The following is a 16,154-nucleotide window of genomic DNA, read 5'->3' on the forward strand; positions in this document are numbered from 1 at the left end:
TTATCAAACTTCTTCCGGCAACCTCACCCCTTGTAATCTTCATGCTCCATAAGTCTACAATATGCCATACTTATCTCCTAATTTTTTTTTTTGAAGAACAGATTTTATTTGATAGATTGTATATATACTGCGACACCCCGCATTTCGGGGAAGGCCGCCAATTGGTACAGGGCATCAATGTCATAGCAATCTTTACATCATTTTATTAAGCAACAATATCAAACTGAACATTGTGAAAGTCCCCCTGCCCCCCCCCCACCACCACAAACCCCCCGGTCACACAACTCCGTCTCCCTTATTCAGCACATGGTATCTCAGGCCAGCAATGTATATATATCTGTAATTTTGGCTCAGCACACACTTCCCACCATAGCCTCTTGCTCTACCGGGGGTTCCAGCCACAAGCTCCTGTAGTCGGCCCACCTCTTCCAAATTCGATAGTGTTTACGCGGGCAGCCTCGAGCCCCATAAATTGGCTGCTCCAATCCCATGCAAAAGTCCAACCCCTCTTATCTCCTAAAGTTGATGCATGGGGGAGACCCAGAACCCCACCTCTAAGCAATGTCTTGTTCCGCCACCATGCATCCTAGGTTTGGAGGAGATTTTTGACCCAGCCACTGTGAAAAATGCTGAAGAATTTCAATGATGAAGCACCTAATGTACACCAATATCATCACATCCAGTGTTCAGAACTGGGGCTGAAGCCACATGGCCCAATGGGGTGAAGCTGAAACGCTATGACTGTGGAAAAGGTATCAGTACCAGTCTGGCATCTGAGGGATAGTCATAAGGTGACCAATCAATGGGAAGGAATATGCTACTTACCAGTATGCATATGTTCTTGGCATGTAGGGCTGCTGACATTCATATCTGTACATAGATCGCCGCCTAGTGTTGGGTCCGGATGATTGCATATTGTTGTCCTGGAAGAGTCTTCGAAGTATCACGAGATAGGTGGCTCCTCCTTCGGACTACAGTGCGCATGGGCATCCTCTCCATCCTTAGATTGTTTTCGCCATTGTGGCAGAGATGGAGTATAGTAGTGTAAGAGATGTCCATGCAAAGAGTGAATGCTGCAGCTGCGACAGGCACCGGGGAGGTGGGTGTACGATATGAATGTCAGCAGCCCTACATGCCAAGAACAGATGCATACTGGTAAGTAGCATATTCCGTTCGAGGCATGTGGGCTGCTGAATTCATATCTGTGCATAGAATGTATAGCAGTATCTCCCTTAGCGGTGGCTACCTGTGTCAGCTGCAGCAGTCTGAAAAAGAGTTTGGAGAACAGCCTGTCCTACAGCAGCTTGCTGTTTTGAATGTACATCTACACAATAGTGTTTTGTAAATGTATGTGTTGTTGTCCATGTGGCTGCTTTACAAATTTCGTGTAAAGGAATATTACCCAGGAAAGCCATGCATGCCCCTAGCTTGCGTGTGGAATGCGCCCTAGGGGGAACTATTAAGGTGCGTTTGGCTTTTTAATAACATATCTGGATGCATTTAACGATCCATCTGGCTATACCGGATTTTGAAATAGGATTGCCTTTGTGTTGCGGTGCGAAAGCAACAAACAACTGTTTTGTCTTTCGAAATGCTTTAGTTCTGTCTATATAGTATAGCAGAGCTCTTTTGACATCTAGAGTATTCAAGGCCCTTTCAGCTACTGTTTGTGGATTCTGAAAGAACACTGGCAGTTCGATGGTTTGATTTATGTGGAAATGGGATACCACCTTTGGCATGAATTTAGGGTTTGTTCTGAGAACAACCCTATTTGCATGTATTTGGATGAATGGCTCTTGAATAGTTAGGGCTTGAAGCTCACTAACTCCTCAAAGCGAAGAAATGGCAATAAGGAAAGCCACCTTCCAAGTAAGAAATTGAATTTCGCATGAGTGTAGTGGTTCAAAAGGTGGTCCATTACGCGTTTGAGTCCTTCCATAAACGCTTTAATTGCTGGCACCCTAAAAAGTGAAAGGTGTTGCCTGTTTTGAAGATATGCTGCTAACACAGCTAGATGTATCCTGATGGATGAATAGGCTAAATTGCAGCGTTGTAGGTGCAAGAGATAGCAAATGATGTTTTGAGTAGAAGCATCAAGTGGATTTATATCATTGTTTCAGCAGTAAATGACGAAACGTTTCCACTTAGCTGCATAACATGCCCTGGTAGAGGGTTTTCTTGCCTCCTTGATAATGTTCATACAGTCTGGAGGCAAGTTTAGGTATCCAAACTCTAGGATTTCAGGAGCCAGATCGCCAGGTTCAGCTGTTGCGGATCTGGATGTTGGATTTCTCCATGGCTCGGAGTTAGTATATTGGGTGTGAGTCTCAGTCTTTGATGAGGCACCACTGACAGTTCTAGGAACGTTGTGTACCATGGTTGCCTCGCCCATGTGGGAGCAACTAGGATTGTCGTAGTTTGCGTGCCACTAGCGGTAATAATGGAGCTGGGGGAAAAGCGTACGTAAATTTGCCTGACCAGTTCATTCATATCGCATTGCCTTGCGACTGTGGATGTGGGAACCTGGAGGCAAAGTACTGGCATTTTGCGTTTTCGCTTGTGGCAAACAGATCTATCTCCGGGTGTCCCCACTTCCGGAAGAATGGTTGGAGCACTTTGGGATGAATCTCCCATTTGTGCATTTGTTAACTGTGCCTGCTGAGCAGGTCGGCTACTTGATTGTCCTTGCCTGGGAGGTGCTCTGCCATAGGAAACATGTTCCTTTGAATGGCCCACTTCCACATTGCTTGAGCTAGGTGCGACAGCTGTGGCGAGTGTGTTCCTCCCTGTTTTTGAATGTAATACATAGCTGTCATGTTATCCGTCCGGATCAACACGATTTTGTTGCATAAGTGTGTCTCGAATGCTTTTAGAACTAGAAAGATAGCCATCAGCTCCAGTAGGTTGATGTGCATCTTCTTTTGTTGTAGAGTCCATAGTCCCTGTACTGTGTAGTGTAGGACATGGGCTCCCCATCCTAGTAGGGATGCGTCCGCGGTTAACACTATTTGTGGGACAGGCTCTTGGAACAGTCGTCCTTTGCAAAGGTTTTGTGGATTCCACCAATGCAGAGAGTTGTATGCCCGACTGGTCACCAACACTAGGTCCTGTAATTGCCCTTGAGCCTGGTTCCACTGCCTTGCTAGGCACTCTTGGAGAGGACGCATGTGTAGTCTGGCATGAGGGACTATGAATATGCACGAGGCCATCATGCCTATTAGTTGCATAAACACTCGAGCTGGTACTGAGTGTTGGGGCCTGAATTTTTGGATCAGTGCTTGCATGCTGTTGATACGTGCTGCATTGGGGTATGCTTTTGCTGCCAGTGTATCTATAGTTGCTCCCAGGTATTGTTGTACATGGGAGGGTTGCAGATGTGACTTCGGGTAGTTTAGCGAGAAGCCTAAACTGTGCAGGAGATGGATGGTTTTTGACATGTGGTTGGCACACTGCTGGGCCGATGGCGCGTGTATTAGCCAATCGTCCAGATATGGGTACACATGGATGTGTTGCCTTCTGAGATGTGCTGCCACTGTAGCTAGACATTTGGTGAAGACGCGTGGCGCTGTTGTGACACCAAATGGTAGTACTTTGAACTGGTAGTGCTGTCCTTGTATGGTGAACCTGAGATACTTTCTGTGAGCTGGGTGTATTGGTATATGAAAGTATGAGTCTTTGAGGTCCAGAGTTGCTAGGAAGACTCCCTTGCGGAGCAATGGTAGGACTTGCTGGAGAGTGAGCATATGAAAATGCTACGACAAAATATACAGGTTGAGGGGCCTGAGGTCCAATATTGGTCTGAGAGACCCGTCCTTTTATGGAATTAGGAAGTATAGGGAGTATACTCGTGTTCCCTGATGTTGTAGTGGGACTGGTTCTATGGCCCCCTTTTGCAGCATACTGATGATCTCTTGCTGCAGTAGTGTTATATGTTCCTGTGACATTGGCGCAGGTGGTATGTTGGGTGGGGTTGAGGTGAGTTCCAGGCAATAGCCATGTTGGATAATTTGCCTGACCCACTTGTCTGTTGTGATATTTAACCAGATTGGCAGAAATTGTTGTAGTCTTCCCCCGACCGGTGTTATATGGTCTGGGGGTGGTGCCAAGAAGTCACTGTTTGGTGTTAGTGGAGTATCTATTTGCATTTCCTCCGCGACCCCTTCCTTAGGTGTGATTGCCTCTGTATCCACCCCTGTTAGTGTTTTTGCTCTATGTGGATTGTGTGTTACCTTTGTAGCTGGAGGATTGCTGTGATGTATTACTTTGCGCTTCTCCTCTATAATTGGAGCGACGAAAGGAGCCCTGGTGTTGTTGGGACTGGAGAGCTCCCATGGACTTTGCTGTTTCCGCATCTTTTTTCATTTTGTCCAGAATTGAGTCAACTGCTGGACCAAATAAAAAGTCTGGGTTGATGGGCTGATTAAGAATTGTGGATTGAACTTCATTTTTAAAGCCCGATATGCAGAGCCATATGTGTCGCCTTAGCAGCACGCTTGTATTGATAGATCTGGCCACTGTATCTGCCGCGTCGAGGGCACATTTAATTGAGGCATTGGTGATGAGCTTTCCCTCCTGTATAAGGTCATCTGCCTGCTGTTTGTAAGGGTCAGGTAAGTGTTGGATATTTTCTTCTAAGCTGTCGTAGTGTGCCCTGTCATATCTGGCCAGCATGGCCTGTGTATTGGCAATTCTCCATGAGTTTGCTGCTTGAGCAGCTACTCTTTTGCCTGATGCCTCAAAGATTTTTGACTCTTTGTCCGGAGGAGCAGCCTCTCCGGTAGTTTGGGAATTAGCCCGTGTACGTGCGTTGGATACCACTAGCGAGTCTAGGGGTAGCTGACCCTTGATGTATGTGGGATGTATAGGTGCAGCCCTATATTTCTTTTCAATTCTAGGCATTATGACCCGTGCCCTAGCAATGTCCTTAAAAATGTCTTCTGCGTGTTTTAAGGCGCCCTTCAACATGGGGAGTGTTTTTACATGTCTCTCAGATGTTGTTAGTGTATCAAAGAGAAAGTCTTCTTCAATAGCATCAGAGTGCATATCTACATTATGGTAGGTGTGAGAAGTTGGCCCGATATGCAACGTCCGCTATTCTAGCGACCGCTATGTATCGTTCCGACGACCCTTATGGTGTTTGGTTGTAAGTCAACCTATAGACCAGCTATCCTAGTAGCGTGGATACGAGCAGTCTAAGGCTAAAGACTCGAGAGGGCGCGTTAAGCCAGCTGTTTACCACACATGTACCCCTTGAACACCCAGTGAAAGGACACCACACAAGTGTTATGAAAATAAACAGTATATTTATTAAGAATCACAACAGCCCTGTACTCTTTATGAGGACAGGGTACTAAGCACAAACCAAATCTCTTTAGCAAATACTTCAAGTGCACAATTAAAACAAGTGTCCAAGGACACGGAAAGATTAAGGTCTCGGGCGGACCCGATAAGGCAAGTCGGAAGCGAGGGACTCAGGACCCTAGAGTAAGGAGGCTATGCAGGCACCGAAATGCCGAGTTACCTAGCCACGAGGGCTGCGGCTGCACAAGTCTTACAGGCGTCGGGGTCTTCGCTGACGAGCCAGGAGCCGGAAGAAAAGGAGTTGCTGGCCGGCGACCAGTGCTGAATAGTTCGTAGAGATCCAAGCCTGGATCGGAGATTGATGAAACCTGAAAGCAGAGGGGACCAAGTTCGTACTACTAGCCAGTAGTCAGAGGGTACCAGGAAGGCACCGGTTGGCCGTCACCTCGACCAGGTGAGTGGGCGACGCTAGGCTCTGCAGTCTCACGGACCAGGAGGCGTTGTCGGCGACCACGGTGGAGGTGCGAGCTGTCCCACGAAGGATGATGCTGTCGGCGTCGCTGGGCCCAAGATGGGGCAACAAGCCTTGGCAGATCTCAGGGCCACGTGGTGGGCCTAAGATGGCGTCTTGAGTGGACCAGGAGGGTCCGGGGTGCTTCTCGCAAAGATGGAAGCAAGGGCCAGTCTGGAGCAACCAGACCAGCAGTGATGATTCTCGGATGTCGTCACAGAAGGGCACAAGCCAGCGGCTAGTGACCAGACAACGTGCTGAGCAGCGAGCAGAAGGGCCCCACGCAGATCGTGGAGATGCTGGGAGACTGCACTTCGGTGCTGGAGCGGCTCAGGGTCGGGGCTTCTCGGACCCCAGAGCACTCACCAGAGAGTTACCTCGATGGTCGTGCTGGTTTTAAGAGCGTGCAGGTTCTGATGATGGCCGGTCCCTCGAGGTCTCGTCGCACCCACAGATCACAGCTGAGCTGATGACGTGGGTAGAGGTCAGAGGTGCCAGGGAAGCCGGTTCTCGTCGAGCTGGGCCGTCGGATTCCTTGAGGAAGGACTTACAGCAAACCGCAGAGTTCTTAGATGGTGCCTGCTGATGCAGGGTGACTACTCCTTAGTCACAAGGGAGAAATCTTGAGAAGAGTCTTGAATGTCCTTTCGTAGAAAGTAGTTCTTGAATCAAAGATGATCTAATTTGGAAGGGTCCCCGCTCCGGTCTTTATTCTAAAGAAAGGGGTGGGTACATGACTAGGTCCTGCCCTAAGGGTGGGACCAGGAAGGGGGGTAGTTACACCCCTCTCCCCTGCCGGACTTTCCCCAGGCCAGGGCTGTCGCCCCTGGAACTGGTTCTAACCGGCAGATGCGTAGTGAGCACCGGGGTGCCACTCCGCAGTCACCTTCTCGCAAAAGCCCTACCTACCCAGAATACACAAACCCTGTCTGGGATGGTGCGAACACCGCCCTCGACAGGAAACCCTTTGTCCAAGCTCTCCTCGCTGGAAGGACTCCCAGCAGCAGGAGGTCAGACTCGTGTCTGTGGTGGCAGCATCCATTTTGTGGAGCTGAGGCTTTGGTTAACTTTAACCGGGGTTCACAGTTACGTACATGTCGTGTCCCTCTAGAAGGGCGGAATGCTAACCTCGTCGCCAGAATTGGTGAGAGGGCAGCATCCCGATTCGTATGACACCTTACTCGACATGCCTTGATAACGCGACACCGAAGTTACCGATGTGGTACGCGTTATCATGGAACAGCCATTGGGTCTTGATTCCGCAAGCTGCAACCGGGCTCGGCTCGGGCCAGAACCAAGTTCACACGAGCCCACGCACTCTGCCTTCAGGATTGTCAAGGCCTGCCATAGGAGTGACTGATAGGAACTCGGGTGTCCATTGTATGGTTAGATATAGAGCTACTATACCTAAAGCAAAGGGTGATTACACGACTTTGCCCCAGCTGTCATGCAGCCAGTTGTGTCAAATTTAGGAGGCCAGCCAGGGGTGGCATAATACATGCTGCAGCCCCTGGCGGCCCTGGGTACACCTATGCCCTGCGTTACGGGGTCTGATAAGGTGGCCCAGTACCAATTGGAAATGCACCTAGGGTACATGGAATCCATTTTAAAGAGAGAGCAGTAGGCCTGGGGTCCTGATTGGCAGGGTCCCAGGTCGACTATGTCCAAAACCAGCTAAAACACAGGGCAAAAAGTGGGGGGCAACCATAGTCAGGATGTACCTTCCTACAGTAGGTAGCTGCTCTATCAAGTAATGAATTAAAGGCCACAGTATCTTCTGTGGGTGATGGCTTAGTTGGGTAAAGTGCAGGTTCTGTAATGGGCAGAGCCCCTTCATTGTCTGGTTCTCCTCCTGCACCCCATGGCTGTAGGTTAGGGTCTTCAGTTGGGTTTTGTGGATAACCAAACCCTACATCTGCATCCTGATCTTCATCTGGGTTGTAGTAAGGTGATGCTGGGGTATATGGGGTTGTAGGCATAGCTGCATTGATAGGTTCAAAAAGTATTGGAGAGGTAGCAAAGTCTCTCTTCTTTTTGAGTGATATTCTAGGAAAGTCTTCTATTGGCAAAGGCCTTTTCTTTTTTGTGTAAACAGTCACTTTACCAGTTACTGGGTTAATAAACAGTTTTGACTGGTCTTCTGTGTCGGTATCTGGGTGAACAAGCTCTTCCTCCACAGTTTTAGGCTTTGGTGCAGTAGCCTTTGGTTTGGTTGTTCTGGGGCCGATCTGTTTAGTGGGTTTGACCGTCTTTTGTGGTTGTACGCCTTTGGCTGGCTTCACCACCTTTTTTGGACCGAGCAGTTTGGTCAGTTTGACAGTGTCTTTAGGTGTTTTAGGTGTTTGAGGTCTCGGCTCAGTGCCCTTGTTCGGTTCGAGGTGCTTCGGCTCGACCGCTTTGTTCTGTTCCACCCTAGGTTTCACTTTCGGTTCGACGTTAGTTTTGGGCGTCGGCCTTTTACTTTCGTCGACTGTTTCTGTTCCCTTGTCGATACTCGATGCTAATCTGCTCGAATCGATGTGCTTTGTTTTTGGGTTCGATTCGATGTGCTTTTGCTTGGGCGCCGAATCGACGTTTTTTGGCCGCGCTGTGGGGTCAACGGCTTTCGGCTTTGAGTTTGACTCGACAGCTTTGATCTTAGATGTCGACTCGACGGTCTTTGGCTTCGAAGGCTGTGTTGGAGCTACGGCCTAAGGCTCGATGACCTTTGGTTTAAATACTTTTGTTTCGACGACTTTCTGTCCGAAGACGGTGTTGTCGACGAGTTTTGGTTTCAATGTAACCGGTGCCGTATGGCGTGTCTCAGAGAGCTCTTTGGATATGTTCTTAGCCGGGCGGTATAGCGGGGCTGTAGAACTAGAATGTCGATCTTGGCTAAGGCCTGCTGGCGATGCCTCGACCGGAGTCTCTGATATTGTTACAGTGTCTATATGGGGCGTTGTACTCACAGTTCGTCCCTCGTCGTCATCGGAGTCGTCTTCAACAGCTACGATGTTTTGATAGTCTTCCTCAAGATCGACGATTTGGTCTTCCTCCTTGAGGTAATCATAGGAGTCGTGATCCGAGTACTGGTTTTCGTCTCAATCAGATTCTTCGGTGCTCGCTAGTTCTTCCTCGTCGTCGAAGATATTATCGGGCTCTGGTGCTGACCGCTGCATTTCTTGCCTCGCTGTCCGTCGATTCCGGATAGTCTTTTTTGACCGGAACTGGGCACAGGCCAGGCAACTATCTTCTTTGTGGTCTGGAGATAGGCCTTTGTTGCACACGGGATGCTTATCTGTGTGCGGGAACTTCGAGTTGCACTGCGGGCAGTATTTGAATGGACTTCGTTCCATCGACGGCTGGTTCCACGTGGTGTCGAGAAGGCCTCACGGCCCCATTCGACGACCGAAGTGCAATAGATGTTTAGAAAGTGTATCGGTACCGAGCGCTAAATAATACAGACGGATCTGAAGGCCTTTTGGCCTTTAGAGAAGAGTTTAGTTAATTCCGAACTTAGAGAGTTGGAAAGTACATCCGAACCCAATGGCGGAAAAAACAATCTAAGGATGGAGAGGATGCCCATGCGCACTGTAGTCCGAAGAAGGAGCCACCTATCTCGTGATACTTCGAAGACTCTTCCAGGACAACAATGTGCAATTATCCGGACCCAACACTAGGCGGCGATCTATGCACGGATATGAATTCAGCAGCCCACATGCCTCGAACCTGTATGCTTCAGAATTAATGGGCTATCTGCAGAACAGTGGATAACATGGTCAAAGAAGCAGCACATTTGAAAAAGGAACTAAGAACGAGTTTCCTGGGAAACGTTGGAGGCCAGGTCTGGTGGCTTAGTGGACTAATGCGTCCACTGTAGGGGCCTGTGTTCGACCTCATGGTCACAGGTTCAATTCCCAGCAGGTCCACTCAGCCTTTCATCCTTTTGAGGTCGATAAAACGAGTCCCACTGAGTTGGGTAACAATAAGCATCTGTTATACAGCACCACGATACCCTTATGGGTGATCGTGCGCTTTACAAATACACGTCATGGTATGTTACCAAAGTGATTTGGACATTAAATTTCAGAGTGAGGATCATACTCTTTCCGGTTGTTGAAACAGGTATTCCTTAACAATTGCCTAGGTTGATTTTACCAGAACAGCTAATCTTTATGATCTTAGCCTAGTTATTTATGTTCTTGGTTGATAGTTTAAAGTGGGTAGTGAGCTGGTAGCAGACTTTCCAAAACCAGAGAAAAAGGCAAAAAAACACCCAGTTACAAATGGGAGAAGATTTCGGCAGTTTGTGTGGCACTATTTAGCAATGTATTAACACTAATTAACATACAGCTACGTTGGAAAATTACATTAGGTGCATAATATGCCAGGGTACAAGACGAATGGACTTAATCCAAACATTACAAACATATCTTTTTTTCCTAAAGTATGAAAGCCAATTATGTCCCGCTTAAATTACAGGAACCTGACCATGAATAACTATGCCACCAACCCTCTCCACATATTAGTCCTCATATAAAATGTCCTAGTTGAGACTTTGGGACAAAGAATCCAGTTATGTAGGACATCCATCCAAGATGGAAAGGCAAACAAAACAGGCAGAAACAAGAACTAAATCTGGCTTCTTTGCAAGTCTTTTGAGGCAGAGACCATACAGGATGAGACACAAGTTGTATGTCTCAAGTAGTTCAATTTAAAACAGCAAAAGAAACATAGGAAATAACATGCTTACCTCTACAAGGAGGGCTCACAGTGACCTCAGATAATTATGGGTCCATGAATGTGAGTGTTAAGTATCACAAATACATTAACACACAACATGGCTGGACTAGGGAAACAAGGTTAATGCTGCAATTGTTGTGTACATTAAATGCACAGCATGGGGGGAGGTGTTGGCCTAACGGCTAGGGCGGTCGATCTTGAATCTGGAGAACCGGGTTCTAGTCTCGGCAACAGTGCTGAACATCCTGAGATTCTGAGAAAATCACGTAATCTCCCCGTGCCTAACAAAAATGAATGTGTCCTCATGTAACTCAACTGGTGCTCGTGTAAAGCGCTCTGATACCAGATACCTTCGGGTCAAGTTCGCGCTATATAAAACTCTAAGTAAAAAAAAAAAATGGCAGATAGAGTATGCAAAAGTTCATAAAGGTTGCTGAATTTTATAAAAGGATTAAGCTGCAGATATCCTTAAGTTGATGTTATTGTAATTAATCATTCATTACATGCCATTATTAACATTGCAGCACTGTTTACAAATAGGTTAACAGGGTAAATATAGTAGATGGAAAATTGAATCAAAAACAAATTATTGATCATATATCCTAACACAACAGGCACAACGCTATGGAGAAGGCTACAAAAGGAAGCAGCATGGGATGCTCATTCAGCAACATACAAGATTTGCTGAAGGCCTCCAGAAGTGGCTTTATTAATACCAATTCAAAATTACCTGCTTAAGTCATCATTCTCTTTTTCAGCTTCTTCACTGGCCGCAGAAGGATATTCTGGAGGTCCTTCACCCTGCAAATCATCCTCCTCTGATCTTCTAGAATCTGCTTGGTCAGATTGCCCCTTATGGCTTGTGGAATCAACAGTAATAGCTCCAGATTCTTCCAAAGCTTTTATTTTGCCTGTTAATACATTTTTAGATAGTTTTATTTTTTATCACCCTGGTACTGTAAGAATTAAATTCTTAAACGTTTACAGATTATTTATATTTTTTTTGACCTCTGATTCATGTGTACCCGACATAGAAAATGACAGGGTGCATAATAAGCCAATTTAAACAATAGGCATGGAACTAGTTTATACTGTCTAAATATTTAAATATTTTGACTTAACAGCAAACAGAAACCTCAACGTAAAACATCAATACTGAAAACAAAGCCCTTGAGACCCAGAAATATGGCTTGGTTTTGAATGAGACAATTTTGGATTTGAGTGTGCTATGGCTGACTAATCATTCAAGATTGTCCTGTGAGTTCTAACGGACAAACGCAAGTTAACAAGAGATGGATTTTTAAAACTAATGAGTACAAGCACAAAGGTCTAACCATTTCCAATAACCTACTAGAGTACATCACAATGATATGAAGAAGGCTAAACATAGATTAGCATAAATATGATCTATAGAAACACTTATTTGCTTTATGAAATGGTGCTAGTTAACAAAACCACATTAGTTTGTAGATAAGTTAACTAAAGATCACCCAGACTTTACTTGCTTCCCTTGAAACACTACTCTATAAAATATATTCATTTGGTCTGGGGCTCTATTATTCCCTAGTGTTTTCAAAACTTCACTGTAGCGTCCAGCTACAATGAAAGACAGACGCTTGGGATGATTACTAACAGAGCTTTGTTTACCGTGTCTTCTCCGTCCCCTGTCCCTACTCTAACTAACTATATCCTGCCTCTACTCCTCCTCTTCCTCTCGCCCCCTAGCTCCTCCCACGCCCAACTACTAGTGTGCAAACATCATAACATCTCCCCCTTTTGTAACAGAACAAAACAGAACATACTGACTTCTTAGTCCATCTCCACGATCAGTCTCTTGGGTGGACGTATGTCCCGATGAGGTCGAGGCGACCGGACTCTCGGACCATCAGTGCTCACTGCATCAGTGATTGGAGCAATGTTCTCTTGATCATTTGATTGGGTTTCCCCAACTCGGGGATTGGTTAGGTCACTCATCATGGTTCTCGAGGTGTCTATTGGCAGTTTCTTGAAGTGCGAGATATTTCTCGTAACTCGCCGCTGCTCAGACTCCGCAGTTACCATAGTCCCTTTTCTTCGGGTGACAACCAGCGGTTCATCCTTGAATGGACAGTCGGTCTTTTTCTGCGTCTCCTGCTTGACGATAACATTGTCCCCTTCACTTAATGATAATGACCGTGCTCTCCTCCTGTTGTCGGCATAGGCCTTCATTTTACTTTTGTTGCGCTCATCAGTGGCTCTCATCTCCCGCGAGTCCATCTCAGATAATGACGCTTCCAGGGCTCCATCCCATGTGGGAATGCGATTCCTCATGGGACGTCCCAGCATGAGGGTCGCCGGGCATTGGCCAGTCGTGGCATGAGGAGTTGTACGATAAGCTCGAAGGACTTCATTGAGTGCTGTTTGTAAGTCTTTCCCTTCCACGGTGGCATGTTGGAAGGTCTTTTTAAGAGTGGCCATGAACCTCTCAATTGTCCCATTTGCCTGTGGCCAGAGAGGCGTGATCCTGCGATGATGAAAGTCAAGGTGTTTCGCAAAGGCAGCAAAGTCGTTTCCGTTGAAAGGGGGCCCGTTGTCTGATTTGACGACCTTGGGAACTCCCCATGCTGCAAAGACTTCATCAAGAATTTTGAGAGTACTGGCAGTGTTCGTGGACGACACAAAACAGGCAATGGGGTACCTGGAATACTCATCAATGATGGCCAGCACATATTTGCCAGACGATAAAGGTCCATAAAAGTCTATGGCGATTTCTTGCCATACGCCACCAGGCAAGTTGGTCATGTGTAGGGGAGCGGGAGGATCACTCTTGCTGGTGAGTTGGCAGAGATGACAATCTTTCAAGGTGGCTTCCACTAGTTGATCAAGGAACGGAAACCACACTCGCTCCCTTAGTGCTCGTTTGGTCGATACTATACCTCGATGTCCTTCATGTGCAAGAGCGACCACTCCCTGTCTCAGTTGAGTAGGAATCACGACCCTCTGATCACGCAGCAATATACCATCAGTCGTGACGGAGAGCTCACCACTCACATGTCTGAAGGCTTGTAGTTCACGGTGAGTCGATGAATCGGTTACACCGTCCTGAGGATCATGCTTCCATCGATTGTTGCGGATTTTGTGAAGGACTCTCTGCAATATGACGTCCTGAGCTGTCATCTCCCGAATGGTCTCCATAGGGATAGCTGGAGGAAGAGCTTGATCTGTTACAAAGTGAATGTACTCTTCCGCAATGGAGGATCTGGAAGCTGATGATGGGAGAGGATGCCGGGACATGTAATCCGCTGGATTTTCAGACTTCCCTGGTTTGTGAAGTATGGTGAAGGTATATTCCTGCAACCGTAGACCCCACCTTTCGATCCTTGGGGGCATTTTGGATCTTGGATTTCCATAGATGGTGATGAGGGCTTGATGATCTGTGATTAAAGTGAAATGCTTCCCATAGATAAAGACATGAAAGTGTTCACATGCCCATACCACGGCTAGGCTTTCTTTTTCAGGTTGGGAGTAGGCTCGTTCCGGCTCAGTCAGACTACGACTCGCGTAGGCAATGATGCGGCGTTGATCCGAGTCATTTTCATATTGTGCCAGGATTGCTCCTAGTCCCACCGGACTCGCATCGACAGTTATCTCAGTTTTCCGTTTCGGGTTGAAATATGACAAGTGATTTGCCGATTCAACCGCTTTCTTGATTTCCTTGAATGCCTGCTCACATTGGGGAGTCCATTCAAACGATTGACCCTGCTTGGTTAGCATGCGGAGGGGGTGGCTGATAGTAGCGTAGTCCTTAATGTAGCGAGCACAATAGCTGGCCATTCCCAGGAACGATCTGAGATCGCTGACGTCTTGGGGACTCTTGGTGTTGTTTAGAGTCATGATTTTGTCGGGATCAGGTTTCATGCCAGCACCCGAGAAGATGTGACCGAAAAATTTCAGCGTAGCCTGGTGAAACTCGCATTTCTCTTTGTTCAAAGTCAAGTTGGCTGCTACTAAGGCATGGCAGACACGATTAAGTGCAATGTCATGTTCTCTGACATCAGAACCATAGACAAGAATGTCATCGCTATAGTTGAGCGTGTTTGGAATATTTTGGATGACTTGCCGGATCATTTCCTGAAAGATCTCAGCTGCCGAGGACACACCGAAGCTCAGTCTTTTGTATCTGAACAACCCCATGTGAGTTGCAAAAGTAGTGATGTACCTGGACCCCACTTCCAATTCCAGTTGATGATAACCTTTGTTCAAATCCAATTTGGAAAACACAGTGGCTCCGTTCAATGCTGCGATCATGTCGCTCAAGTGTGGCCCCGGGTGCCGCTCTCGTTCTATTGCAGTGTTGGGCAACCGCATGTCCACGCAGAGCCTGACTTTGTTGGCCGTGCCCTTTTTGGGAACAATGACGACCGGCGAAACCCATGGAGTTGGGCCATCAGTGCGTTCGATGATGTCCGCAGCCAATAGATCTTGTAGTTCTTCCTCCACAGCGGCCTGTAGGTGAAATGGTACTCGCCGAGGGTGTTGGGCTACAGGCCTGACTTGTTCGTTGATATGAAGCCGTACTTGACAGTCTCTCAACTTGCCCAAACCTTGAAACAACCTGGGAAATAGGCGGGTCACGTCTCGGATGTCGCTGACTTTGAAGAGAATTTCCACCAAGTGGAGTCGTTCAGCAGTTGGTAGACTCAGAAGGCAGTCTGCTTCAGGGCCCTTGATGACATGGATGACTGCTGATATGGTTGTGCCGTCGTGTGTAAGTGTCGTAGAGAATTTCCCTAGACAAGGAAGGGGCTTCTTAGCCATCCACGTGTAGACTCTCACAGGTGCAAATGTCAAGGGGGGTCGTGGGCTCATTCTCTCGTATTCAGTAACTGGAATGTAATTTAGAGAGGCACCAGAGTCTAGTACAAACTTTGAGTCGTGATTTCCGACTTTGATGTCCAGCCGAGGGTATCTCTTAAGTTGGTCCGGGTCTGCTGCTAAGTTCAAGTATTCAATGGTATAAACAGAGTCTCGGGATGAGGGTCTGGATTCTCTGGACGGCGACCTCCTCTCCCACAGAGACCGACGTGACTCCCTGCTGGAGTGTGACGATTCAGGGGACCGCTCCGTCTGATCTTGGACAGCTCGCGCATGATGTCTTCGGGTGTCAGACCGCGACACTCTTGGAGCTCTGCTTCGGGTGTCAGATCGTGTAGCACCCGAGTGGCTACTTCGTTGCTCTTTGTGGTACTCCCCGCACATTGCTTCGAAATGGTTAATGCGACCACATTTTCGACATCTCTGGCCCGAGGCCGGGCAACTGCCCGCATGAGGGAAATCATACCCACATCGGTAGCATTTTCTCACTCTTTCCTGTCGTCTCTCCTTCTTCCATGGTTCTTGACGTTGATAGCTTGATTGCTCTTGACGTGACGATGCGTGCGACCTCCATTGTTTGTCTCTGGAGTGTCTTCGACTGTCATTCCGGGCGTGTACACGTCGTGCCTGTTCATGACTCCCTTTGTTTTCCGTTTCCATGACGGCGGCGTACTTCTCTGCCTGGTCATAAGCTCGTGTCATCTCCTCTATTTCGTCCAATCCATGTGGTTTTCTCAGTAGTCGTCTCCTAAGTTGATCCGAATGG

The 16,154-nt window shown here is 47.4% G+C and overlaps 1 protein-coding gene across 1 annotated transcript in view; it reads right to left on the bottom strand.

The window, feature by feature from the left end:
* BDP1 (BDP1 general transcription factor IIIB subunit) overlaps positions 1-16,154 on the bottom strand; it is a 1,412,545-nt gene that overhangs the window by 1,115,503 nt on the left and 280,888 nt on the right. Inside the window, exon 13 of the mRNA XM_086960808.1 lies at positions 11,265-11,445. Within this exon, the coding sequence (XP_086816934.1) occupies positions 11,265-11,445 (181 nt within the window). The remainder of the gene's footprint in view (positions 1-11,264; positions 11,446-16,154) is intronic.

This window comes from Lissotriton vulgaris, chromosome 3_1 (assembly GCF_964263255.1).
Source record: "Lissotriton vulgaris chromosome 3_1, aLisVul1.2, whole genome shotgun sequence".
NCBI lineage: Eukaryota > Metazoa > Chordata > Amphibia > Caudata > Salamandridae > Lissotriton > Lissotriton vulgaris.